This window comes from Gallinula chloropus (assembly GCF_964237585.1).
Source record: "Gallinula chloropus genome assembly, chromosome: 2".
Classification (NCBI taxonomy): domain Eukaryota; kingdom Metazoa; phylum Chordata; class Aves; order Gruiformes; family Rallidae; genus Gallinula; species Gallinula chloropus.
Genome location: NC_140086.1, coordinates 61,896,797 through 61,923,848, shown reverse-complemented (window position 1 = coordinate 61,923,848; position 27,052 = coordinate 61,896,797). Strand labels below are relative to the sequence as shown.

General features: G+C 35.2%; 1 protein-coding gene across 3 annotated transcripts in view; it reads left to right on the top strand.

Annotated features, from left to right (window-relative positions):
• NETO1 (neuropilin and tolloid like 1) overlaps window positions 1-27,052 on the top strand; it is a gene marked incomplete at both ends in the record, with an annotated part of 66,441 nt that overhangs the window by 2,326 nt on the left and 37,063 nt on the right. For all 3 annotated transcript variants that reach the window (XM_084279749.1, XM_084279748.1, XM_084279750.1), the window contains 3 exons: window positions 1,301-1,354; window positions 2,927-3,064; window positions 11,917-12,165. In XM_084279749.1, coding sequence (XP_084135875.1) covers window positions 1,301-1,354; window positions 2,927-3,064; window positions 11,917-12,165 — 441 coding nt within the window. The remainder of the gene's footprint in view (window positions 1-1,300; window positions 1,355-2,926; window positions 3,065-11,916; window positions 12,166-27,052) is intronic.

The following is a 27,052-nucleotide window of genomic DNA, read 5'->3' as shown; positions in this document are numbered from 1 at the left end:
ATGCCATTAGGATACTGGAAATACGTTGAGACTGCCTTCTCTCATGGTAAATATCGCACACAACCTGCAGTTTTAAAAGTGAAAATGATGCACGTACAGTTTTCTCCCAGCTTGTTAGTAGCCCGTGATGGCCTTTGGTATCTTCTGGTGATTTGAGGATGAAAGTGTGCCATTCAATTACTTTTGTTAAAGACCATCAATTCCTCATCATAGTCAACAGTACAAATGGCATCTGATCGATCCAAAATACTGAGAATAAACACAGAACTCCATCGTCACTTTAACTTTAGTGCTGTCTGGGCACTATGTCCAGGCTTAATGCCAAACTAACCAGGGTCAAAACCCCCAGCATTCCAGGAACTGATGGATCTGTTCTTTTTTGCTCTTGCTATCCCACTTTCTGCAATAGCCAAAGAAGATACAGGCGATGACCAGAAAATATTATCATCAGTGCACAACGTCTTTATCAGGTAGCAAGCTAGTCACTCTAATCTTCCAAAGAAGTCTCATTACATCTGGCCTGAGTGTTTGCTCTTAGCTTTTCCTAGTTAAAATGTTGTATTTGGAAACTCTCGGGAAGTCAGGAATTATCATCTAAGAAACATTTGTTCCCGAGAGGTGCAGCTGCCCCATAATGGTTGGAGATTGGAGATTTCTGTTTGTAAAATGGGCTGCAGATTTACTGCATCACAAAGCAACATCCTTTCAACAAGGCAAACAAACTAGATTAATGAGATTGTTAAGCACACACAATAATTTACTTCACTGGGGATTTGCAAATGCTTTGATGGATGTGAAGAACCCAACCCCTCACTTCTTTCACACTCCCAGAACTAATTTTCAACTTTTATGCCATAGCAAAAGAAAGAAGTCAGATCAGTGGCACTGAAACTTAGAAGGCCTTTTTCTCCCTCTGTTTAAAGAAGGCACTTTTCTATTACTAGCTCAAGCTATGATTATATAAATAAATATCTGTAAATTATTTTTTCAAATATTATAAAAAATAAATAAAAATAGGAGTGAAACATCAGTGCTTGTTCATGTTGTTTTAAACTCATAAGATTTTCTCCTTGTTTGGATACATGTAAATGCTTTCAAGGACAGATCACAAAGTAACTTGTTTATACCAAACATGCAATTTAAATATGCAGGCAGACATGAAAATTTGTTGGTTTGTTTTGGTTTTGTTGTTGTTTTTTACAATAAAACTTTTTTAAAATTCTTTTAAGATAGATGTTTACAATTAATTTCTTTGCAGGCATTTTCATACTGTCACATCTAATGCTTATTTCTCTTTCAGTTGTAGCAAGTCTAATCATCCTACATTTGTCTGGGGCAACCAAAAAAGGAACAGGTATGTAAACTTCAGGCATTTTGTTCAGACATTATATCAGAGTCCAAAGTACAGATTTCAGTTGTTAGTTTAGGTCTTGAAATTTTAAGTAGCTCACCTACTTTCAGTGCCTGTCCTTTGTGCATTTGTTTTGAGTATTAGTGTGCCTGTACACACACAAAAATACATATTAGTGACATAATCTACAGCTAGATCTAACTAAAGAGTCATCTTGACTCTAACTAAAGACTGCAAAGTGCTGTAAAGTGCTCCCACTTTCAAACTGGCAAGTCCAGGTTGGGCACTGAGCTATCAAGTCTTAAGATCTTTTTGCTTGTTGAATTCAAAATCTGAAACTGGGTGCATTTTATGCAGGCTCAGAACAGAAAGAGGATCTTAAAAAACCTGGGTACTGAGTGTGGTGAGAGTCAAGCAGGGAGAGTTGAGAAGCAGTCTGTGTTCAAATTTGTGCCTGAATCCTCAGTCCCTACAGGCCTGAATTCATTTCAGAAAATTAAGATCCATGTCATCCTCAGCTTGGAAACAGACCAGGAAGAAAGAGAAACACTACAGAGCGTGAGGCACATCTCAGGTGGTTAAAATCATCCTTGGAAGGCTCCCATCTCCCTCCACTGAATATAAGGAAGTTTCAAATAACTCAACTTTACCCATCAGAGGCTTAAGTTAGATTTGACACTCCTTGGATATAGGTACCTCATTCAGAGCAAAACATGGAGTCCTCTTTGGACACTTCTGTGAGGTCTAAGAACCTACTGTCCGTCCTTTTATTACCAGCCTAGATATTTTTCTCTCCAAATAATCCATCTTATTTTAGCCTACTTCGTAAAGTGTGATGCCCAGGAAGTGATTCTTTATCTTCTTCAGCTGGAAGAGATTCAAACCTTTGTCTCTAGGCTCTCTGTTGATGTACAGAAAGGAATGCAAGAGTTTCAGGGCTAGGAAGAAAGCGAACAAGAAGGTCTGACTCTGCTCTCTGATGATTCGCCTCGGAGGAGGAAAGTTCTGGGCTGTGATTCCTGGCCTCAGAGCTGTTTACTAATTTTACAACAAATAGCAAAATAAAAATAATCTATGAATCCAGGAATTCCCCCCATCCATCTCTGTCTGATGTATATAGAGTTAAGCTGCTGAGAATTAAAAACAAACCTTATATTCCATCATAATTCTGTGGGTTTTTTCTTGATTTTTCACCTCTGATGTATTCCTGTTTTACAGCATGTAGCATGCTGATAGAGCACATGATTGAGCCTTTTCAGGTTTTATGAGTGGGAAACCCCTGTCTCCCATTTCTTCAGCACATGTTTTCCTTATGGGGTTATTATTTGAAAGCAACATAAACATGTCTTCCCCTAGACACCCAAGCCTCTTCTCTGCTTTGAAAAAATGTTTTGAGTAAGAATTTGGTTGTACATTCATTTTTCCTGGAGTCAATGATCATACTCAGTCTTAACGGAGGAAAGCAGAGGCCACTGATGAAAGGGACTGTTTTATTCTGTAGGAGAATTATAAGTGTTATAGGGGCAAAATAAATTGTGAGTTAATTATATAATGCTTAATGTGATCATTTCACAGAAAAGCAAACCACTTCCGAAGGACAGAAGCCAGTGCAGTGTGGAACCTGGACAAAATATGCAGAAGGAGGCATCTTTACTTCTCCCAATTACCCCAACAAATATCCTCCTGACAGAGAGTGCGTCTACATTATAGAAGGTGACTACCTGAAGAGTCTTTACATTCTATCATCAAGTGCATAACAACAAAGTGTTTTATATCATTATATGTGAAGCATCAGTAAAGCCTATGTGCTAATGATAAATTTACTTAAGATACAAGACTTAGAGAAGCTCTGTCTCTAAACATTTGTAGGTTTGGTGTTTTGTGGGGGTTTTGTGGGTTATTTTTATTGTTGTTCTTGGGGTTTTTTTTTGTTTGGTTTGGGTATTTTTAAATTTAAAATTTTGTAGATCATTCTAAGAAATGCCGTACAATACTTGATGTGTTTTCTGATATCCCTCATAAATTAGTTTACGTGATAAGTATGCATGAGTCACTTCATAATAAACAAAGGATAATGTTCAGGGTGTTCAGAGAACTAATAGAACCTAAAATGCTGTAACCTGATAGAAGAAAGAATATTTGAAAATGCTTTTGACTTTCATGTGGATATTTTAAAATTATCATAACTGAATTAGGGATGACAAGCATAGCTAGGCAAAGTACAGCAATGAAAGCCATACAAAAAAAATCATATAGTGAGACTACAGACTCAGACTACGGACTGGGGGATCAGAGGCTGGAGGGATTTTGAGGTCTTGGTTCACAAATTAAATGTGAGCCAGCAGTGTGCCCAGGCCGACAGGAGGGCCAACCGTATCCTGGGGTGCATCAAGCATGGCATTGCCAGTAGGTCCAGGGAGGGGATTGTCCCACTCTACACTGCGCTGGTGCAGCTTCACCTTGAGTTCTGTGTGCAGTTTTCAGCACCAAAGTATAACAGGGACATAAAGATATTGGAGAGTGTCCATAGAAGGGAAATGATGACGGTGAAGAGTCTGGAGGGGAAGTCTTACGAGGAGAGGTTGAAATCGCTTGGTTTGTTCAGCTTGGAGAAAAGGAGGCTGAGGGGAGACCTCATTATGGTCTATGGCTTCCTGACGAAGGGGAACGAAGGGGCAGGTGCTGGTCTCCTCTTGCGATCACTGATAGAATGCAAGGGAACAGCATGAAGCTGCCACAGGGGAGGTTTAGGCTGGATATTAGGAAGAGGTTCTTTAATGAGAGGGTGGTCAGGCGCTGGAACAGGCTCCCCAGGGAACTGGTCATAGCACTGAGCTTGACTGAGTTCAGGAAGCATCCGGACAATGCACTCAGTCCCATGCTCTGACTTGTCTGGCCCTGTGTGGAGCCAGGGGTTGCACTTGATCATCCTTATGGGTCCCTTCCAACTCAGGATATTCTATGATTCCACGATTCTGTCAATTAGGGATGACAAACGTAGCTAGGCAAAGTGTAGCGGCTAAAGTCATACAAAAAATTCATATAGGGAGTGTGAAAGTTATTTTTCATCCAAGTATTCATGAGAAATGAAAATAAATGCCAGAAACAAAAAACAAAACCCCCCAAAAAATCCAGAAAAGAATAAACACTAACACTAAACAGCTGTAAGACACAGTTTTTAAACAGTAAACAGTTGCAAGCACTGAGGTGATGTAGGGAAGTCTAGAGGTGTATTACAAACAATGTACACAGTTTCTTTTCATCAGTCTTAGCACAACAGATGTTGAAGGAATTGTTGTAAAAATAAATCTGTGGAAAATAATAGAGATTAGATACTGTCAGAGTTTAGTAGCAGAAAAGATGAATCAGCTACAGAATGGTAAGTCATTGGAACCATAAAGATTCATTCATGAGTTGTGAATACATGCAGAATACAACACTGATGCTTGCTCTATCCATGCTTGCTTGGGCAGAATTATTAACTACAGATGATGGAACCATGAATTATAGATTTCTTTTTTCTACTAAAGGTGAAGGTAGTTTCAAGAGAGATTTTCAAAGTTGTATAGCCTATTCAAACTGAATTAGCTCCTTCAGAACCCCCCACTAGGCACTTTTAGAAACCACTCTGTTTTTCCACACCCAGTGCTGAGTTACTCAAAGAAATATATTTCATAAAAATCTTCCAGGAAAATGATTGATAGTAACTGTTGTATGCATTGATTAAGAAAAAAGAAAAAATCATAGCAAAATGACAGACATCTCTGAATTCCAATTTAGTGCTAGGTAACCTGACTGAAGTGCTAGGTAACCTGATTGAAGTCAGAAGTAAAGAGGTGATTATAAATCATGGAGTCTAAAAGCCCTTTAAAGAAAATTTATTACTGTCCAGTCTTCCCTCTAGAGTCCAGAATTTAAGCAGACATGTGGTAAACATGTAAGTTCTTTCATAGTTTAGTAATTGATTTAAATTACAAATAAAATAATGAAAAGGCATAAATATATCGATCTAATATGTACTACTTAGTGTTTTTTTCATACTTTCATGTTGCCAGATCCAGGTCTTTTTGTCCATATTATTCAAATAATCTTTCTAACATTCCCATGAGGCTGGAAAGTAGTAAGGCTAGTTTATCTTCAGGGATCTGAATCAGAGATGTGTTTTATCATTAAAGAGAAAGTCCATTGAAAAAGAAGTAAAATATAATCATTTTGTAAACCCAAGTCCAATGTCTCAAGCTATAAGGTACTCCTCCTATTAGTAAAAAGGTGCCACAAAGATCTGTATTGTAAAGACTTTTGATTGCATTATTGATTTTATTGTATTAGTCAAGTACTCATAAAAATACAGTTAGCAAGTTAAAAGGTGGCAAGATCTGCTTTTGAAATAGCTTGATTTAGAACAGCTCAAATTGGAAATGTCTAAGAACAATTTAGGAAGGAAATATTTAATCAAAAGGCTCCTATGATGAGTATGAAATTTTATGTTGACAAGTTTGGAGGACTGTACAGTAGAAGAAATAATCTGAATTCAACAGATATCTTGTTATATTTTATGGGAGAATCAATCTGGCAAAAAACAGTTGCACATAATTTCTGATGACACCAATATTTTCTGCTTTCTGTCCAGCCATCAACAGCTTCGATTGCAATTTTTTTTTAAAACCCTTGGTGTTAGCAGCTCTATCAGTATATACTCTCATGAGAACCATGCATGTTGCTCAACATTTTCAGCTCTGACCTCTCCCTGACTATTTCTATCTTCAAAAATGATCAGGAATAGTCATGTATGGAAAATGTCACATAAATAAGCATATACAGTAAGATACCTGAAAAGGATATTTTAAAAGTGACAGTTTTCAAACAGAGCAAAAGGAGAAACACTGAGGGACAACAAAGATATTTTTTAATTGGAGACAATTCCTTGTTCATATTTATTCTTTTTACAACATATAAAGAAGGCTAGCAAGTGAAAAACTTTCCCCATATCTTCTGTATATTGAAGTTAAGGGATTGTAAAAGAAAAAAAAAAAAAGAAGAATTATTTTACTAATAACAACATCTTTGAGGTAGGATAACAGTCTACAGAGTGGGTAATCCTTGCTAATCCAGGACACAAGCATGCATTCAATTTTAGAGTAAACCAGAAACATCTCTATATGCATCTTATTCCTATATTTATTATTGAGATTCCAGCTTGCTTCAAATAGCTTCTGACTGCTGCTGAATACCAAGTACCAAACTAGGGGGACAGTAGATATCATTCGTAAAAGTATTCCCAGATTCCTATCTCGCTTTTGTATTTGTTAGAGAATTCAGTGTACCAGGACTGTGTATACCATACCAACAGCTGGTGATGTGAGTTTAAGCATGTGTATGAATTACCAGGTTGCCTGCTTGCTTTTGTTCCTTCATTTGTTGCCATCAAACACAACCTAGGGCAAATTCAGATTGCTTTCCTCAAACAGAGTTCCTACTGACTTTACTGGACTTGAGTGAGGGCTCCAGCATGAAGTGTGTTGTAATATAATTGAATTTCATCTCATGATAAGATTTTTTAGCCCACATTGTAGATCACCTGAAATGTATGCAAGCCTTTTATCATTTTAAAATTACTTTGGTGAAGTAAAGGACCTGGCAAAAATTGCCATGATCATAGACTGTGAGTTTCTAAATGAGAAAAGGGTTTCTGACTGCAGAGGTTTCTATCCTAGCAGACAAAGGCAGATCAAACAGCTAGAAGTTTCTTTTACTTTTCCTTTTTGAAAAATTTTCTTAAACTTTAGTAGCAGTGTTAATTAACCATTGGAACAACTAGGAGTTTTAAAGTCCATATTGGATGCCTTTCTAAAAGAAATCCTTTAGGTCATCCAGAAGTCATGGATTCTGTACAAAAATCATTATGCTATGAAGGAGCTTCTGGTAAATCCCATCTGCCTTTCAAAACGCACTGAGAATTTGGTTTTGGTTATTCTGTTGTTGTTGTTGTCTGTTTTGGTTGTGGTTTTTATTTTTTTCTTTCAGTCTTATTGAAATATCTGAATGTATACATGAAATTCCTTGTTGGGATCAATTTCATCCTTGTTTTGCATATTCATGACTCTAACCTGGCAAAATTCACAGCTGCCTGGAAGAACCGCAGCAGTGGCAGCATTAGCCTTTGCCAGGCTGCTGAAAATTTGGCATGTGTGCTCCAAAGACAAGCTCACACAAGAGATTTTGTAGGAGCAAAGGCTTTTGTTTGTGTTAAAAATATTTGAAGAGTGGGATAGTCGTACTTTGCACAGTATATCTTAAAAATTGGTTTGGAAATCCTGTAAGTGAAATGCTTGCAAGATTTGAACATATGAAGATAGGCTGAGACAGCTGTGCCTGTTCAGACCTGGAGAAGAGAAGGCTCTGAGAGGATCTTATAGCAGCTTTCCAATACATGAAAGGTGCCTGTAAGAAAGCTGGGCAAGAGTTGTTCACAAGGGCATGTAGCGATAGGATGAGGGGTGATGGTTTTAAACTAGAAAAGGGGAGATTTAGGTTGGATATTAGGAAAAAGTTCTTCAATATGAGGGTGGTAGATCACTGGAACAGGTTGCCCAGGGATGTAGTGGAGGCCCCATCCCTGGAGATATTCACAGTCAGGCTTGATGGGGCTCTGAGAAACCCGATCTAGTGAAGATGTCCCTGCTTTCTGCTGGGGGGTTGGACTAGATGACTTTTAAAGGTCCCTTCCAACCTAACACATTTTATAATGTGTATTCTGTGATTTTATATATAGGTATGAACTAGAGTTGCTTCATAGAAATATGAAATAAAACTTCCACTTTTTATGTTTGGGGATAGTTATAGTTAGCTCACTTGAAGGTCTTCCATGTTTTCACTAAAGACCATTAAAGTCTTTAATCCTAAAGATTTCACAAGTGTTAGAAAATGGTCATGTGTAACTGCACAAAAAACCCCCTGTCACAGCAGGGTTTGAGTTAAAAAGTTTTTCATCAAAACAAGGAAAGAATCCCCTTTTGAAAGGAGGAAATAGGTGTCTTTCTTATCAATAATAGCTAGACCAAGGATTATTAAAAACTAGTAGTACTGTAGCACCTCAGATATATGATGGTAGGGGTTGAGTTCAATGTCTCATGTCCATGTAGTCTAGTAAATTGAAACAGATTTTTCTTTTATCTTCAGATATCATTTACACAGTCTGATAGGCTGATCAAAATTAAAAACTTGATTGTGTGGTTTTGCTGCAACTGTTCTACTCCGAATTGGAAACAAATGTCTGGGGATTTTTGGTTTTGTTATTGGACTGCATATAAAATCTCAAGACAACACTTGTGTAAGATAATTGAATGAAAAATATGACAAGACATGCAAGCATGAAGTAGTCTTATCATGGCTTTAAGCACTTTTGAAGAATGGTAATTGAAAGCCACACATGGAAGAATTGTAAGATTTAAAATAAAACAATTTTATGAGATAGATTCAATACATTTCATATGGACCTGACAACTTTTTCTGACATTGTAGTCACTGGAAAAGTTCTGAAGATGTGAATGGGGTTTACCTGTGAATAAGGATATCTGAAATGATCTTTCTATCTTTCCTTTCCTGATTAGATGGGCAAATTCCAATCCAGTCTGGAAGACTTGTATATTCTGGGCTTCTTGTTTGTTTGGTTTGTTTGGTTTTTTTTTATAGCTAGACATACATTATTAGTAGTCATTATTATGGACTTGCACTCTTTGTATTTCTGTAAGTTTTACTGTGACCACATTTGTAAACACTTTATTGCAAAAGCTGTGGCACAAGATATCAGGTATACAATACCTACTTGTTTTAGCTTTTGTTTGGCAAAGAAACCTTTTGCCAAAGGCAGAGTATATGGTCAAAATGATGCTTTTTTCGCTAAAAGGAAGTTAAAGTTGGGAGTTTGGATTGTGTGTTTTCTTTCCTTACGGTAATTTCCAGGAAGACCTGAAAAATTTTGTTTCTTAGGGAGATTATTGCAAGCCAAATATTTAATCTTTAAGTATCATTCAAGATGAAGCACAGAGGTACATTTAAAAGCACATAATAAAAAGATTCATAAGTGTCTACACACTTTGGGGCAAAGTAGAAACTCTTTCTCAAGTGCTACTTGAGCTGATGTGATTTTCTCTGATCTTCTAGCAAGAACTGAGCTTCACTAGGAAAAGCCTCATCTCGTCTTTGTTGAAAAATAAATAAAACCAGAAAAGAGTAACTGAACATAAACCTATTTTGAATGTGATCTTCAGAGACAACTACATGGAACATGTGGAATTTTTATTTTTTTTCTCAGGCCACAGATACGAGGAATTCGTAGGCCTGATTCTCTTCTACTCACAAAAACTCCTTTTATATTATACTGAGGCTATAAATGGCTTTAGGGCTCCTTTTTAACACCAAAATCATATCAAATGACTGAGCTGTAACTCAGATGAGGCCTCATGCCCATTTTCATCATATATCAGTCTTGGACTCAAAGGAGACCTGTCATGGGTATAACTATGGGCCAACACTTTTAAGCCGCATTGTCCTGAGTTCAGTTAGGATAAAGTTCATCTTCTTTCTAGCAGCAGATGTAATGCCATGTTTGGGAGTTCGGATGACAGTAGTCGACTAAGAGTATACAAAATATGACCCCAAATTGAAAGGTACTGATTTCTCTCATCTGCCCTACTATTTCTTAGTTTAAATCAGTATTTAAGTATGTGAAGTCAGGGTAAGAGACATCTGAATAAAATTAATCAATGATGTCTTCCAGTTACTCAGTGCTTTACCATAACCTGAAAGATCTACTTTGGTCTTCAAATTTCAACAAGGGTAGCATTAATAATATCTTCTGTAGAACCTGTATTATCTGGTTTTAATTTTGAATGGTTTTTTTATACTTTCAAAGTAGTTTCATTTACACGGACTGTGAATTTGGTGCAATTTTATGTAAAGTTTTAGGTTTTGATTTTGCTATTTTGATGGGCACAAATATCCTGTAAATTGGTATAAATAATAAGCCAATAGCAAGTACTTTCTTATACATGAATTTCTTCAAATTGAGTACAGTAGATAAACTTTCTTTCTTATGTTATTTCAATAAATATCGATCACCAAATTACATTAAAGTTGAAAGTAAAGCTATTAAAATATTTTTTCTAAATTAACGTTTTATTAACTTACTTCTTCAGTGCTCCTTATAAACCGAGCCTGTGTTTATTTACATAAAACATTTGTAAAAGTGATCTGACTGTGTGTTCTTATGTAAAAATGGTAAGATGTCTTCTTATTTAGTTCATTATGAATATTTTCCCTTCCCATGTGAGTAATGAGCTCATCCAAAAATCTTTAACTTAAAACATTTCAAAATACATACAAGGTCTAGATTACACTGATGGTTTTCCCATTATACCTGAGGAAATGGATGGAAGATCCTGACTGCTGGAGTGGAGCAGTTTCTGTGCTGAGCTTTTCCACTCGCCTTGCAAATTGATCTTGCATGTTTTCACTAAAATGAATGGTAACTCAGCCAAAGTTCATAGCAATTTTGACCTCTTCCAATACGTGTAAAGTGTAGGACATGATCCCATGAGAGGCACAGCAGGCAGTGACACAGCAAGCCCTTGCCTTAGCCAAAGGCTTTGTCAGCAAAAGTCTATATTGCACCATGATCTAGACACTGAAGGCATAAGTTTTTTCACTGTGAACAGGATTAAGTGTAGGAACAGCATTCCTCAGGGATGCTGTGTCTGTTAAAATTTGTAGACTAAAGCATAACATTTTTTCTTCTTTTGAGAAAATGCTACAGTTCATCCAGTAAAATATTTTGCTTTATACAGGAAATGCCAGGGGATATTTGTTTTAAATGTCATTCTGACTGCCACTGACCTTAGTATCTTTGAATAAAGTGGGGTTCTACAACTAGTTAAGTGACCACTATAAAGCTTCAAGGTTTTCAGTAGAATACAGTTTGAGCTTTAGTTAGATGTTAATTTTGCTTCATCCTTATTGAGTTCCTTAAGTGAAAATTCACTACACTTGTCCTTATGTTCCAAATGAGATGATAAGTAATTCTGAGTATTAGCAATTACACTCAAGCTCATCATTGACTGTGATACATATATAGGAACAGAATTTGTCCTTATTATAACACAGTTCTGTTCCGGTTTTTTCTTCATCTTCATGAGCATTACATAAAAAAGTATTCTGATTAACATCTTCCCCACCCAAATATAAGAAAACACTGTTTTTCCAGATGGATAATTTTCTTAGAAAGATTTTTTGTTTGAACCAATTGCTCCTAAACTGTATTTTGATTTAGATCATAGATATCTCTCTTAGTTTTGCTAAGAACTGCTGTCATGAACACTTTTTAGAAAGGAAAAGAATATACAAGTAGGCTGATGATATAAATTTATTCAAATATAGATGTATTAATTAATTATGCAAAATATGGATATGTGTACAACGTTGTTATATGTGATTTTTCTTTAATTTTGTTTTAGATTTGAAAGGTCTTGGTTTCAGAATTAATAAGATAATTTTCTTTTCATCTCTAGCTGCCCCTAGACAATGCATTGAACTACACTTTGATGAAAAATACTCCATAGAGCCTTCTTGGGAGTGTAAATTTGACCATATTGAAGTACGAGATGGACCTTTTGGCTTTTCCCCAATCATTGGACGTTTCTGTGGACAGCAAAATCCACCTATGATAAAATCCAGTGGCAGATTCCTATGGATTAAATTTTTTGCTGATGGTGAGCTGGAATCTATTGGGTTTTCCGCTCGGTATAATTTTACACCTGGTGAGTACAAATCATCACACTTTTTGATAGAAAAAGCTTGGCATATAAACTTTGCTAATGATGTACAATTGTGCTGATGAATAATATCTTTAACTGGGAAGGAAAGTATTAGCAGATAGGACAATGATAGAAGGAATATGCATCTTTTGCATAAAAAGTAAGGTTTATTCAAGGAAGAGATTTTCAATACAGTTTTATCCAGGATGCCTATACTCTCTCTGCATGTTTAAAAATAGTTTTCAATCTAATTCTATTATAGAAAATAATTTAAAATGTTTCACAGGAAGTTATGTGTTATATGCTTCATTGTTTCACAGTGTGGCTTTTCTTTCAAAATGATCATTGATAAAGCATTTTAACAAAAAAAATAATTATCTCAGAAAATTCCATCATTGGTTTTCCACTTCAACAAACATTTTCCCAACTGAACATTGGAATAGTTCTCCTTTTTCAATAAAGCAAACTATTAAAATTATTGCCAGAAGAAGCGTGAGATTCAGATAGTAAAATTATTAAATATTTTTCTAGAAAAGATCTAAATCTTAATTGTAATTGTGCAATTATTTCTTGTCACTTTTCAAATTTAATTCTGTAAAGTAAACCAAAATTCATAGTCATACCTTCCATTAATTCTCCTCTTCCCCCCACTTATTAACAGAAGATTGCTGATTTTAGATTTCATTTTTGGCTGCAGCTACACCATACTGCACTGCACTGCTGGATTTGACGTAGTTCTGTACCTTCTTATGTATTGAGTGATGAGTCATACCTTAATATAGCTCACTCCAAAACACTGTAATTATTATGTAATTTTGTCAATTATGTCACTATTGTTTCAGCTAAATTGTTGTGTTAGGTGGAACAATATTCTTTAGAATATCTGCTAAAATTAACAAACCCCAAATTCTGCTTGCTTAATTATTCCAGTAACATCTTGGAAGATAACAGAACTGCTTGAATGCTCCTTTATGTGTTTTTTTTTTCCCTAATGCAAGGAAAATAGTTATAACATTACATAGCATAGTTCAGGTTTCTTTTAAGTCAAAAATACTGTCTTCCAGTGGGTGAACATATTTAGAAGGTTCAAACAGCAACAGAAAACACAGAATTTCTGTAGCAAATAACCTGATAACCAGATACATGTATCCGTTGTAAATGCAGATAATGGGTGATTTTTTACTACATCCATGCATATGTGTCTCTGAAAAGTGAATTAAATCTGTATCTCTCATTTACCATGTCTCTGTGGGCTTTTGCCATCTTCCTTCCCACCTCCACCAAAAGTTCTTTGCTTTAGATATCATGTCCTTCCTATTTCAAAGGGTTATATATTATGGTTGAAAAGGTGTTCATTGCACAGTCTGCACCTCATTCTAAAAAACTCTCAAGTGAAAATCTATTCTATGGACCCCGTTCTATCGTTGTTCCTTTTCTACTTGGTGTAAGGTGGATTTCTACACAGAGATCAATGGAGGTCAATTGTTATAGCAGCATACGTTTTTCCATACTTCAGATAGAAAAGCTATGTCTTCTCTTTTTCTTCTTTCCCCCTTACCCCCCTTCTTTATTTGTCTTTCCCATAGATTTCAATAGGAAGCTCTGGAAATGATAGGGCGTTTCCAGAAATATTGGTCAAAATAAGAATATGATTAATCTGATCAGTTAAAAACAGCCCTGCTGCCTCCTTGATCAAAAAGGAAGCAGTTCTTATTCTGCACAATTGCCTGACCAGTCCTTCATTATGTGGGCAGGTATAAAATTTGACATTTTGAGTTCTGTTGTTCAAATGTGGGCAGTAGGAGGGGTCATTGTCAACTCATCAAAAAGAGTGATTGCTTTCAAGAATGTATTAAATAGCAGCATAGAGGGATATTGCTTCCAGAAATAATTGCCTAAACCATCTTGTTTAATCTCGAATGGTGACAATTTATAAAATTAAATTACAAACTAAGGAGACAGAAGGAAATTTTCAGCTAACCTCACTTTAAAGAACATCAAGAAAATGATCCAAAATGAAGACTCATTTGGAAACTATTGGTGCCCACAGCAGTTGAACGCTCAAGGGAGATGCAGTTTTTTGCATTTATCTCAGTGGGCATATGCAGCAAGCTTTGCCTGACTGCAGCCTACATATGAAGTTTTTCTCCATCACAGTGACAAAACAGAACTGTTTCTTTAGCACCAGAAATCTTTGATGTTCTCCACCTGTGTGGTCCCCACCCACCCCTGAAATATTCCTCAGCCGCCACATTTGCATTCAGTGTCTTGATGGAGAATCTGAATTGCTGATAAATACAAGAAATGTGATGTTGAATGTGTGGGTGTGTGGTAAAATTAAAAAAAAAACAAAGTAAGTGAATTTGACTAAACTGAAGCTGCAACCATTTATTATTATTTGAATGGCGCCTGCAGAAGAAGGGAAATAAATTCTTTACTATGTCTCCAGGGTGTAGAAAAACAAACTGGATGAAGCTGAAAAAAAAAAGATCAATTAGAGTATCAGGAAAAATGTTCCAATGGAGATCTATTAATCTGTGCAAATGGAAAGAGCCCTGTCACCTGAGGCACTACAGAACTAGTTTGGAATAAGTTCTAAAAAAAAGAAATATATATATATAACAATCTTAAAGAATACACTAATATCTTGCAATTACTAGAACTTTGCTGTATAGTAATTTCTTTGACTCCTCGTTATTGAAAGTGTTGGAACTCCAGTCACTGATGCAAAAGTCCAGTCAAGTTTCACTAGTTTCTCAAGAGGCTGGGTTTTCAGGCATCTTGAAATAAGCATAATTTTTTTGCCATAAATTCTGTTCCATTTAAGTAGATTTTTTTGAGTGCTATTCAGCACTCTAAAAGGTGAGATCTAGCAGAAAAAACAGCTTTAATGATAAATCCAGAACTAAACACAAAAACCAACAAACATACCCAGTAAGTGGCAAAACTACCAGAAAGTTTGCAGAAAAAATCCTCATTAAGGGGATAATTTAGTCTTCCTTTTTTTTTTGTGATTTTATAAATTATAGGGTTAAACAAGATGTGGTTGAATAAAGCTGTATATATGGTATATTTGAAATGTTAAAACTCTGGGTTAAGAGAAGAGGTTGTCTCTTTTATTTACATATTCACTCTTTATTTACTATAATTCTTTTATTGTTAAATGCTGATTAACTGTGATTATTTCTAAATGAAACAATCTGAACCTTTGAAACATTCATAAATGTGTACAAATATTTTGTTTGAGCTTTATTCCCAATCTCATGTATAAAAGAAATTACAGATAACAATATTTTAGGGCTGCTCTGGTTCAATTTGAATGCAAATATGATTGGCTAGGGAAAGACACATAAGACAAGTCACAAGAAAATTCTTTGCTCTTGTTTTGTCATTCTTTGGGCCATTGAAAGGCTTACACATGAAATGCACTTTCATATGTCTGGGTCCTTGGTCTCAATACGTTGCCATCATTTTTCCTAAAAAGTTCTGCGTCATGAGCTTTTTCTGTAATGGTACTTACTGTTCTGTGTAGAAAAATTCAAGTATAATGTCAATTATTTCTTGACAACCATTCTTTAAAATGAATCTTTTTTTTTTAGTGCAGGCAAGGATTCAGACAGAGAGAAGCTTTCTTGCTCTGCTAGAATAATTAGATTTCTGTTTATCCTGGTCCCTGATTTTGCAGGACAGTGGCTTAAGATAGCACATCATTACTTTCAGTTCCTTCACTTAGTAGAAACCATCTGTGTTTTTATTTAGCCTCATTAATATAAACGTCAGTCAGTAATGTTTTCTGTTCAACTGTCTGATAATGGAAAAAGAAAAAAAAAAGCTTTTTACTCTTATGCCCCGAAAAGTAGCATGTAAAACACTGTCTAATCAGAATAATGGTACTTTTACATCCCCATTGCAGTAGTATATGTAGCTGGAGAATGTGAGAGTAATAGAAGTGATATCATCTATCTTGAGGAAAAAACAAACCAACCCAAATTATTGGTGAATTTTTGTATTTTAGGACTGTTGAAAAATTTACTGTAAATTTATTAAGTGTAATCAAAAATCTTAGGTAAGATATCATCAAATGATTTTGCCAGCTAATGTGTGTATTTAGGAAAGGGTATTTCACTGGCATCTGAATGTTTATGGGAGCTTGCTCTCCTGATCTTATTTATTTATTTATTTTTCTGTTCTCTTCTGAACTTGGTCTAACTGCTTCTAAGTTATCATCAGCAGTGACAACAAGCTTTCTTAGAATTACAGAACAGTTTGTGTTGCAAGGTATCTTTAAATGTCATATAGTTCAACCCCTTTGCAACAAGCAACTAGATCAGGTTACTCAGAGCACCGTCCAATCTGAACTTGAATGTTTCCAGACATGGTGCACCTGCCACCTCTCTAGACAAGCTGTTCTAGTGTCACCATAAATAAATTCTTCCTTATATCTAGTCTAATCCAACCCTGATTTAGATTAAAACCATTTCTAGCCCTCAGTACTTCAAATTGTTGTAAGTAGTTATGAACTATTAGTGTCTTCGTACACGTGTGCAATGGTCAGGCACTTCATTTCTGTTTACAACATATTAGGACATCTGGTCTTGTGACTAAGAAGAAATGTCACTGCAATATCTAGAATGATGCATTGCACATTACATTGAAAATCATGATCAGATACATAGATATTGTCTTTTCCAGGAATTTGATTTAAGTTGTGCTGTTCTATATATTCCATTACCTTACATGAACTATAGGATAAAGCCCGGAGTATTTCAGTACCATAAATATCAACATGTAGTGGGATAATTTATTTATTTTAAATTTCAAATGAAAAATAATTTTTTGTGGAGCAAATGAGTATCTAACAGATCTCACAGGATTGTCAGGTACCATATTGCCTCTTGTTATCACATACTTACATTTTTCTTTCTACAATACCCAAAAAACAACAACAGAGCTTCCTGTTTTAGAAATCTTTGTATGCAGGGTATATCGTATTACCAACAGGAAGAAGCTGAATGCTGAAATTCTTCCACTGAGTTCTGCTGTAAAAGTAAGACCAATCGAAAATAAGACATAATTTTAAGTATTCTAACAATAGAAAATAGAAAAAAAACATCCTATTGCATGGTTGTGGTGTGTTAACTAGAAACATTAGGGTTGCATTTATATTGACTGAGTGTGAACATTGGCGTAAAGGAGCTTTCCAAGTTGTATAGTGTTGTCTCACACACTGGGACTGCAAGTAGCAAGTTTCCAACTCATGTCATAAATGTTCATAGCCTTCTACTATAGATATTAAAAGACTTTCAGAGTTAATTTTATATGGGTATTTTCTGCTTCAGCCATTGTCATGGATGACTGTTCTAGGATCTAAATTATTATTAGGAATGTTCTGATTTCTTACCTAAAATTATTCACAGCCAGTTTAATTCCTTTTGTTTTCTTACACCAATGTTACATGTTAGCTTGAAACCTTTTTTCTCACCTCGTTTTTAAGACGTCAGTTTGCTCCTCTACACAAGCCAAGTTCTTGTAGTCCATCTTTATGCCCTAGACTTTTTGTTTCCCTTGGTATCACCCTACCTCCTTCCAAGAATCTCTGCTTTGTTTCTCTTCCACAAGTTCAACACAAATTTCTAAGGTTTACTAGGATATTGTACAAAAAGATTCAAATAACTATTTTCTTCCTCTGCAGGAAACACCTCTCTTGGTATGTAGGTCATCTCCCCAGTAAAAGTGATTATGGTGTTGCATTATATATTATTTACAGAGGAATCATATTTATCTGATTAAAAGTCTGTCTTTTCAGAAACACCTGGGAGGAACCTTGAACTAGCTTAGATGTGAATTCAACATTTTTAGATCAAGCTATGGTTTTACACCATCATTACCATAATTCTCAAAATTGTTTATATTATTATGTGTTACAGTACTATTTAAACTACATCTTAGAGCCAGGAGAGGATTTTCACTAAACATAATCATTTTCTTATGCTCTTTCCCCATAGGATACATTTCTGACTGAATTAGCTTAACCTTAGGTCTGATATAGAATGATTACCCTTTGCTTTAAACACTTGCAAAATGTGGAAACAACCACTGAGCCCCAGGCATTTGTTTTCCTTATTAATTCTTGATTTCTCCATAATGCTTGTGAAGAACTTGGAAATGGCATAGCAGGGAAGGTAATATGGATTTTATACTGAACAGAAAGCCTGAGTAGTCATCTTCCACAAGTGTTTGGAAACAACTTGCTTATAATGAGAATTTTCACTACTAATAAGCATACTCAGAATGGCACCTCCAAAACCTGTTGTTATGTATCTTACCAGTAAATTCACATTCAAACATTTCAACACCTGTTTCTCAAGGGAAAAAAATCAGGAACTTCATGCCTCATGTAGTGAGTAAGGCTTTTCTGAATACTCTTCGGAGTTGTTCCAGTTAATCTGACTTCCCTATCTGGCAGATTTTCTAATAACTCTTACTGGGATGCACTTTTGGCTGATTGTGTTGTGGCCTCATCCTGACAACACTGTTGTCTGTAACAGTTTCTTTTAGCGACCTTGGTAATGTGGATGTCTGCAGAGATTCTGCTGACGTTGAAGCAATTCTTTTTCTTTACTTACCCATTCCTTAAGCAGCTGAAATTTCATCTTTATGTATAGTGTCTACAGGTTTCTGAGGTGTTACATGTATAGCAAATAAATCTTGACAATCTCCTCAGTGCTTTTGTCTAATCAGCATGACTGTGGCTTTTCTGTTATGGCAGAGAAAATATTTTTTATTCTAGCCAGACCTGCAAGTTGTCTGATTTTTTAGCTGCCTTATAAAAAAATGATGCTTTTATTTTAGATACAAAATCATGTTTATATCACTTGTTTTCAGGCACCCATATTTGTTAATTTGGCATTTGTATTGTTTTACTGTGATTTTGTTGTTATCGTAAGTTCATTTAAGTAATTCTAACAGAAAAAAAGTAAGGATCTTTATTGACATATTTAGCTTTCCTCAACAGATTTTTTACTCTGAATAGTGCTCATAGCTAATTGTCTTTAAGGAATGTATACAAATCCTTGTTAGAAAGCTCCCAGTACTCTGGAACTAATAAAAAGAGCTCTTGCTCGATAGTTAGTAGCTCATTCTGCACACTGACTTTGGAAAAGGCAGTCGTGTTTCTGTTGCTAGAACTGAATATTTTTGCAGTATGCAATTGTTAGTAAATAAATACATATGTCAAAATCAAACTATTTCCTCACTCATCCTTTGTTGTCTATGTTCATTATCAGTTTATAATTGGTTTGTTTACTTAGGGTAGTATTTATATATTTTTAAATAGGACAATTCAGCTTACCAGTACTGACATGAATGTTGGTTTGGGGTATTCTAATATTTACAGTTAAAGTAGGTGTATGTTGTCACCTTAATATATCTTTCTTAATATTGATGACCATGACCAATATTCATTTATTTACTGTCTGTTGAGAAATGTGGACTATGTAATTCTTTCATCTCAGATATCACATTTAAGCTTCTTTTGTGCCCAGGTCCAAAAAAAAATTGTGCTTTCTTCAACTTTGATAGATTTTTTGTCCTAACTTTTTTGTAAATGAACTTTTAGCTGGCCTTTTGGACTATCTAATCCTTTGATCTGCCTTCTCTTTCTCTCTTATTATGTGATATCATACATCCTGCAATCACAGTACTCTCAAGGGGTAGAGAAATACTATCATGTGTAGTCATTTCCATGTGAAGAACAGAAACAAAAATAATTTTCTGTGAAAAGTAGATGTGATCTGTATGGCAAATTTTAGCCAATCCAGATATTGCTGGACATAACCCTGGTAAGAAATCAAGAGCTAGAACCAAGCCTCTTAACACCTGGAATTATTCCTGGTTTTTCCCTTTCTCTCTTTGACTTGCTCTGTACGAGTATAACCTACCTCAAGCTACTGCCAAGCTCTTTTTGCCATATATATATATCTTTAATTTATACAAAAAGTTAAAAACAAACCTTATCGTTAACTGATGTTATGCATACATTAAATTCAGGTAAATTGTCCTAAAAATGTTCATGATAAGTTGAGGAAATGAAAAGTTAAATGTTGTTTTGAAGTCCAAGCTTCAAAGAATCCAAATATTAAAAGATGGAAATCTATAATGAAGAGAACTATAATTGTAATAATGGGTTCATGCCAGAGTCATCTACTTATTGTGAGTGTAGTTTAATGATTGTGAATGCTTAGTAGATTAAAGTTTTGTTTTTTTCCCTGTAATATTAATTCATATAATGCAGAGATTTTCCTTTAAAAATCTCATAAACAGCATATTCTTCTGGTCAATGGGGTAAGATTGAAAAAAGTTTCAGCCAACAAATGCCAGATGCCACAAGTATCTGACATACATATTTAAAGTTGCAGCATTTTCTAGACTCCTATGGTCTGTTTTTATGAAGTCAAATAATGTAAGCTACATTGCATCTTATAGGCATTTTATTAGTTAGCCTTGAATGAAAAAAACATAATTAATTGTCACATAATTTTCATTCCCACAAATATTTGAAAACAACTTTACATGCAGAATGCCACTAGCACAAGTAATGTTTTTATTTTATTTGGGAAAGCTGCTAAGTAATTTTTGTTTAATTTATGTTCATTGTGTAGATATTTTCAATTTGCACATATTTTTAATTATGTCAAGTCCAAATAATATGTGCCTTTAGGGTTTTTTCTCTGCAAAACCTGTTCATTTCAATAAGGCCCTGGGGTCAAATAAGAATAACAGCTACTATAATTTAACACTGTAATCCATCAAAAATCTCTGAAATTACTTTCTGATATGCCCAAGGATAATTCCAAAGAACAGTTGCTTAAGCCTGCTATACTCAAATGCTTCACTGACAAGCCACTAAATCTAGTCCCAATTTAGCAAAGAACTTTAGGGAGTCTACATTTAAGCATGTGCCCAAATCTGGGCAACCTCTAGGCTTGGGTACTTAAAGGTAAGCACTTTTAAATACTGTCCTCTACCTTTTCATCTATTGAACCATCTAAAAAATAATTATTTGAGGACTTCAGAGAATTGGACTACTGTTTTCTCAATGCTCTTCATTAATCAAAAGCTTGTTTTCTACCTTTGCACAAATTATATGGTAGATTTTCTATTTGATCAATATCACACTAATATAGACCTAATAGGTTCAACTTATTCAGTAACTCCCAGTAACTTTTCATATTTGGTTACGGTTTTTGTTGGCATTAGAACACCATGATTTATCTGTCTCCCCATACTATTTTTTTCCTTTACATATCATTGCCCCTAAAAGGTCACTTTGGAATTGTCTGAAATGAAATTATTTTCGCTATGTAAATATGTGCAATTTTCTTCAACTATGCGTACAACAAAATTTATTCAGATAAATTTTTTGGTCCAACTCAGTTTGTTAATCAGGTTTGCAAGTTGTAATATGAAGCGATACTAGTTCTGCAACCATTTGCAATGAGCTGTTCTGTTCCTTGGATTTTAATTTTTAAACATAAAATAAAGTTTCCAGTAGATTTTTACTACATTCCCGATACTAAGACTTGCAGTAGTGCATCCATTGGCTTTTTAAAATATAAATGGAGCGGTACTTAAGGATAATTTTTCTGAAAGGGAAAATTATGTATTGATGGGGAAAGAGGTCTGTGATTTTTTTGTATTACCTTGTGCTTTTCTCTGAAATTGGAAGTTAAGCTCACAAACAATGGGAACAAGAGGTAGCTAGGGAAAGCCAAGATGATGTTTAGTATCTTGCTCTGCCTGCAAAATCTCACCATTTCACTCTGGATGGTTTTGGAACTCAGTAGAAGTCAGGACTGAGGAGTACTTGCCTTGATTGCATACTGTCATGGTTTAACTCCAGCCAGTTACAGCACCACCACACAGCTGCTCACTTACCCCTCCCCCTGACAGGGAGATAGGGAGGAGAACGGAAAAAAAAATCATGGGTTGAGATAAAGGCAGTTTAATAAGATAACAAAGGAAGAGATAATAGCAGTAAAAGAAAAGATGCACAAATGCAAGTGGCCACCACATTTAGAAGGAAAGAATTCAAGACCCAATGCCCAGTCTGTTTCTGAGCAGAAATCTCCCATCCTAGCAAGGTTTCCCAGTTGTATAAGGCAGCATGAAATTATATGGCAGCAAATATCCCTGTGGTCAGCCTGGGCCAGTTGTCCTGACTGTGCTGTCCCAGTTTCTTGTGCACCTGGCAGGGTGTGGGAAGCTGACAAGTCCTTGACTTAGCATAGATACTACAACTACCCAGCAACAACTGAAAACATCAGTCTGTTATCAACATCATTCCCATACTAAATCCAAAACACAGCACTACACTAGCTACCAGAAAGAAAATTAACTCTATCTCAGCTGAAACCAGGATAAGTGCCTTTCCAATAATGGAGAAATTCAGATATTTTGACCCTGAGCCATCATAGCTCTGGATCTTTGAAAGAGTACCGCCTGTCTTCCATGTTCTATGCTGTTGCCAGCTATGACTACTTATCACTGGTTTATTTAATCTTTACTCATTCATTTATTCAGCAATCTGCAGACATTTAAAAGTGCCTAAATTCTCTGTTCATTTATTGTCTCAATTCATTTAGGAGTAAACATGAAGACATTTAAGTGCTGATGTCTGTTGAAATAATTGTTTAAGCGAAAGAACTGGGTTTAGGAAGATTTGGATTTAAGAAGTTGTTTGGGGTTTTTTTGGTGGACCTGGCACTTCATTATCTTTCAATTGCATTTTTCATATTTATATTATCTGCCTTTTCTTTGCCCTTTAGCTAAAAATAAACCCTGAAACTTGGTTGTTTGCTAGAAATTATGTTCTTCTAATAAAAATGTGATATTTCTATTACTATAAGAAAATATTTTAAACTCCTTTCAAATGTTTCATTCAACTACTGAATGAAGACTATAGGATTCCTTAACGCCTCTTGTTTTCATAAAGTTTTTTTTTTTCCCAAAGTAGTTTTGCTGAGTCCAATGCTTATTTCACTAGTATAATCTCATACATAAAAGCATTATCTACAACTTCATACAATATAGAAAATATTTCAGCTAAACAAAACAAATTACTTTCTAGTTTAAGAATATGAACTTCAATTCACAGGTTCACAGATTCACAGAATGTTAGGGGTTGGAAAGGACCTCTGGAGATCGTCTAGTTGAACCCCTGCTAGGGCAGGATTACCTAGAGCATGTTGCACAGGATTCCATCTAGACTGGTCTTGAATGAGAAGGAGACACCACAACTTCTCTGGGTAACCTGTCCTAGTGTTCAGTTATCCTCACAGTAAAAAGATTTTTGAAGATAGAACTTCCTGTCTTCTAGCTTATGCCCATTGCCCCTCGTCCTGTCACTGGGAACCACTGAGAAGAGTCTGTCCCCTTCCTCCAGACACCTACCCTTCAGGTATTTATAAGAACTCATGAACCCTCTCAGTCTTCTCCAGGCTAAACAGACCCAGCCCTCTCAGCCTTTCCTCATAAGAAAGACGTTCAATTCCTCTAATCATCCTCACAACCCTCCACTGGACTCTCTCCAGCAGTTGCTTGTCTTTCTTGAACTGGGGAGCTCAGAACTGCACACAATATTCCAGCGTTGGCCTCACCAGAGGGTAAGGATAGCCTCTGTCAAGCTGCTGGCCACACTCTTCTTGATGCACCCCAGGATACCGTTTAACTTCTTGGTTACGAGGCGACACTGGTGGCTCATACCAATGAAATTGCATGCATGATCAGGCAGGTTGGGTTTAGTCTTATATTCTGGTCTGTTGTAACATTTTCAACTGATTTAAGAGTGCTTTCCAGTCATGTGGCCATACAGTCTAATCGAGAACCTTTCATTAAAAATATGCCAGTCATTCATAACCAGGCAACATTACTGTTAGAAAAAATACTTCTACCCTTAGAGAACAACTCTTAAGACAGGCATTTTCTGTTTCTTATTAAAAGTGCAAAGCACAGTAAATCTCACAAATATTCAAATACACAAATATCTCTTGAAATTGCAAGATCCAGTGTTCTCAGATTATTCTTTGAAGACTCTTTTTGACTGTGTCATATGCACATTGTTTACACAATCACAACACAGTTTTCCATTCACTAAGTAAATGTCTGACACTAGTGTTTCCTCAAATAGATTTGTAGAGGAGACATTAACTTCAGTGAAACAAAATGTTTTGGTCTGTGATACACAGTCTAAAATGGACTTGCAATTAAAATTTCTTTTTTAATGTTTAAGGTGATGAGATCTACCAAACAATTGAGAATGCCATTGAAAGGAATAAACTCACTGCAATATTGTAAAAATAAGTAAAAAAATAATTTTGATCAACATTTTACATATACAGCTTCAGAGATCACTACATGCTAGAGATGCAGAAAGGTTATTTGAATGCTTTGATGTCAAAAGACTAATATCCAGCAATTTGTGGTAAGAAAGATTGCTTGAGTCTGAGTAAAATGATGAGAACAGAACTTCCAAATATTATCTGAGAATTCAGATTCAAATAAACCAGTGTCTGTGGCACATCCATTATTAAAAATTTGTACTAGCATGACAGAAGCAAGCAGCGTGAAATGTGTTATTCTAGTCACATATCAATCCCCTAGATGACACTGAGAAGCCAGAAGATGTTGTGTAACAGGACTTAGAAACATCATTTGCCAGATGTTATCTGATAGTTGAAGCTCAAGAGACAATGTTATCAAATCTGCTGGTTGCAGTATGTGGGTTAATAAAAGATTGTATGATACTATTTCTTGTTTTCTCTTTATTTTTTTCCCTTTCTTTTCTTTCCTGTAGCTAATTTCTCAACTCTATGTGAAAATTAAAAGAGAATGCAGAAAATTATTATTTAAAGTATTTTGTTCTTTAATGTTGATTTCATTATACGTATTAGACAGATGTTTATTAACTGCTACCAACTACAAAGCTCATACTGGAATAATATAAATAACCGGATATTGTATAGGTATTTAAATAAAATGATAATGTCCTAGTAGTTTAAAAATCAGATGTGGATAAACTGAATCTTTATAATTGTGTGCTCTCCCCACAAGAATCATTTGTAGCATTAATATAATTGTTTATATTCCAACATATTACATATCAGGCATATTCCAATATACATATAGTGTAGCGATTTACCAAGTACTTTTAAATGAAAAGTTTTATTTATATTTGATTGTTTTTTACTTTTTTATCACTAGATAAAAATCCTTTAAATGATTCTTTCAGATCAAGCTACAAAAAATCCTTCTGTTTGGCAGTCAAAATCTTGATCTGGTCAAATTACATTTAATTATTGCCTGCTTGTTGGATAAGCAGCTGACTCATAGTTAAAAATGCCAAGTACTATGACTGACCATCAAGTTTGACATGCTGCTACTGCTGCTGCTGAAAGTGAAAACTATTCTGATACCTCATTTCTTCTAATATTACCACATCAGTAGAAGAACTGGACAATCTCTAATCAGTACGAAATTTGCTGTTCTTTTCCCAGTCTCTTCAACCAGTTAATGCAGTATTGGATATTGTGTAAAGTCACCATAAGGACTTACAAACCTGCCATTTTCAAGGTGTGATACAATGAATCACAATGGCTTTTTCACAGTGAATGTAATGCAAAAGTCTGGTTTTCATTCTCTGTATGAGTCTGAGCCAGTCAATCAGTATAGCAATTATTAAATTCACGTCATGTTCTGGGCCTAAACCTGCTTTTGTTAGAATGAATATTAGAACTGTGAGGAAATTTAGTGGAAATCAAATTGTTGCCTCAGACTGGTAGTTTTGAATAGAGAGGAAAACCTGACACTCCATTAAATTTCATGGATACTATATTTTGTTAAGCTAAATTCCCAATTTATGACAATAGAATTAAAAATTTGATAACTGAATATAATCACTGTTTAAGGATAGCTGGTTGTGGAGTTTATAGGTTGGGAAAAAGTCAACCATAACTGAGCTTTTAGAGACACAAATCTAAATCTATTCGAATTCTAGATTATAGATCTTCAGTTATCTACAAACCTATTTGTTTGCTGATGTTCATGACAAACCATTTTGCCAATCAATTAGTGAACACTTGGCATGTGGCATAAATGATACTCCAAGATGAGTGAAGATCCATTAGAAAGATCTTATTGTTTAAAGAAAAAGTTAAAAAGGCTGAAGACAAGACCCTTTGATCCAGAATTTATCATCCTGTTCATTTTTCATGTGGGTATTTAAGAAAGTATGTCTTAGTGATGAGCAGCAATCTTTATTCATTACTTTAAGTAGAAAACATTTGAGACTTAGTTGGCATGAATTATGTTTGGTTTAGTCAAACACACAGTAAAATATAAAGTAGGCTTTCCTCATCAAAATATGTCCCAGCTGACCTAGTGTCTTGTTTCAAATGGGTTATGTCTACACTAGGTCAGTATTAGCAATTAATCATGGTTTGGACAGTTCTTTGGAACTTTTAATTGAATGAAGTGAGAGAAAAAAAACATCTATTTGAACAAAAGAGAATGCCACTCTCATGAAGTTGTAACTGACAGGAAGCAGGTGAACTGCAAGACCAAAAGAGCTGTAAAGCCATACTTAACCAAAAATTTATCAAAATGTTTTCCTCCCATAATGTCAGGAGAAGCTGAATGTTATAATAAGGGAAAGAGCGGAAGGGTTATTGCTCCCTTACCATATATTATTTATTTCCCTTAAGTATCTGAATGTTATCTTGTATAATAAAATGTAAAGTTCATAGGTCTGTGGGTAATTTAAGCAAGAATTCACAGTGTAACACAGATTCATCATCTTGCTGACAACTGGACTATACTGAAAATCACCCTCAGA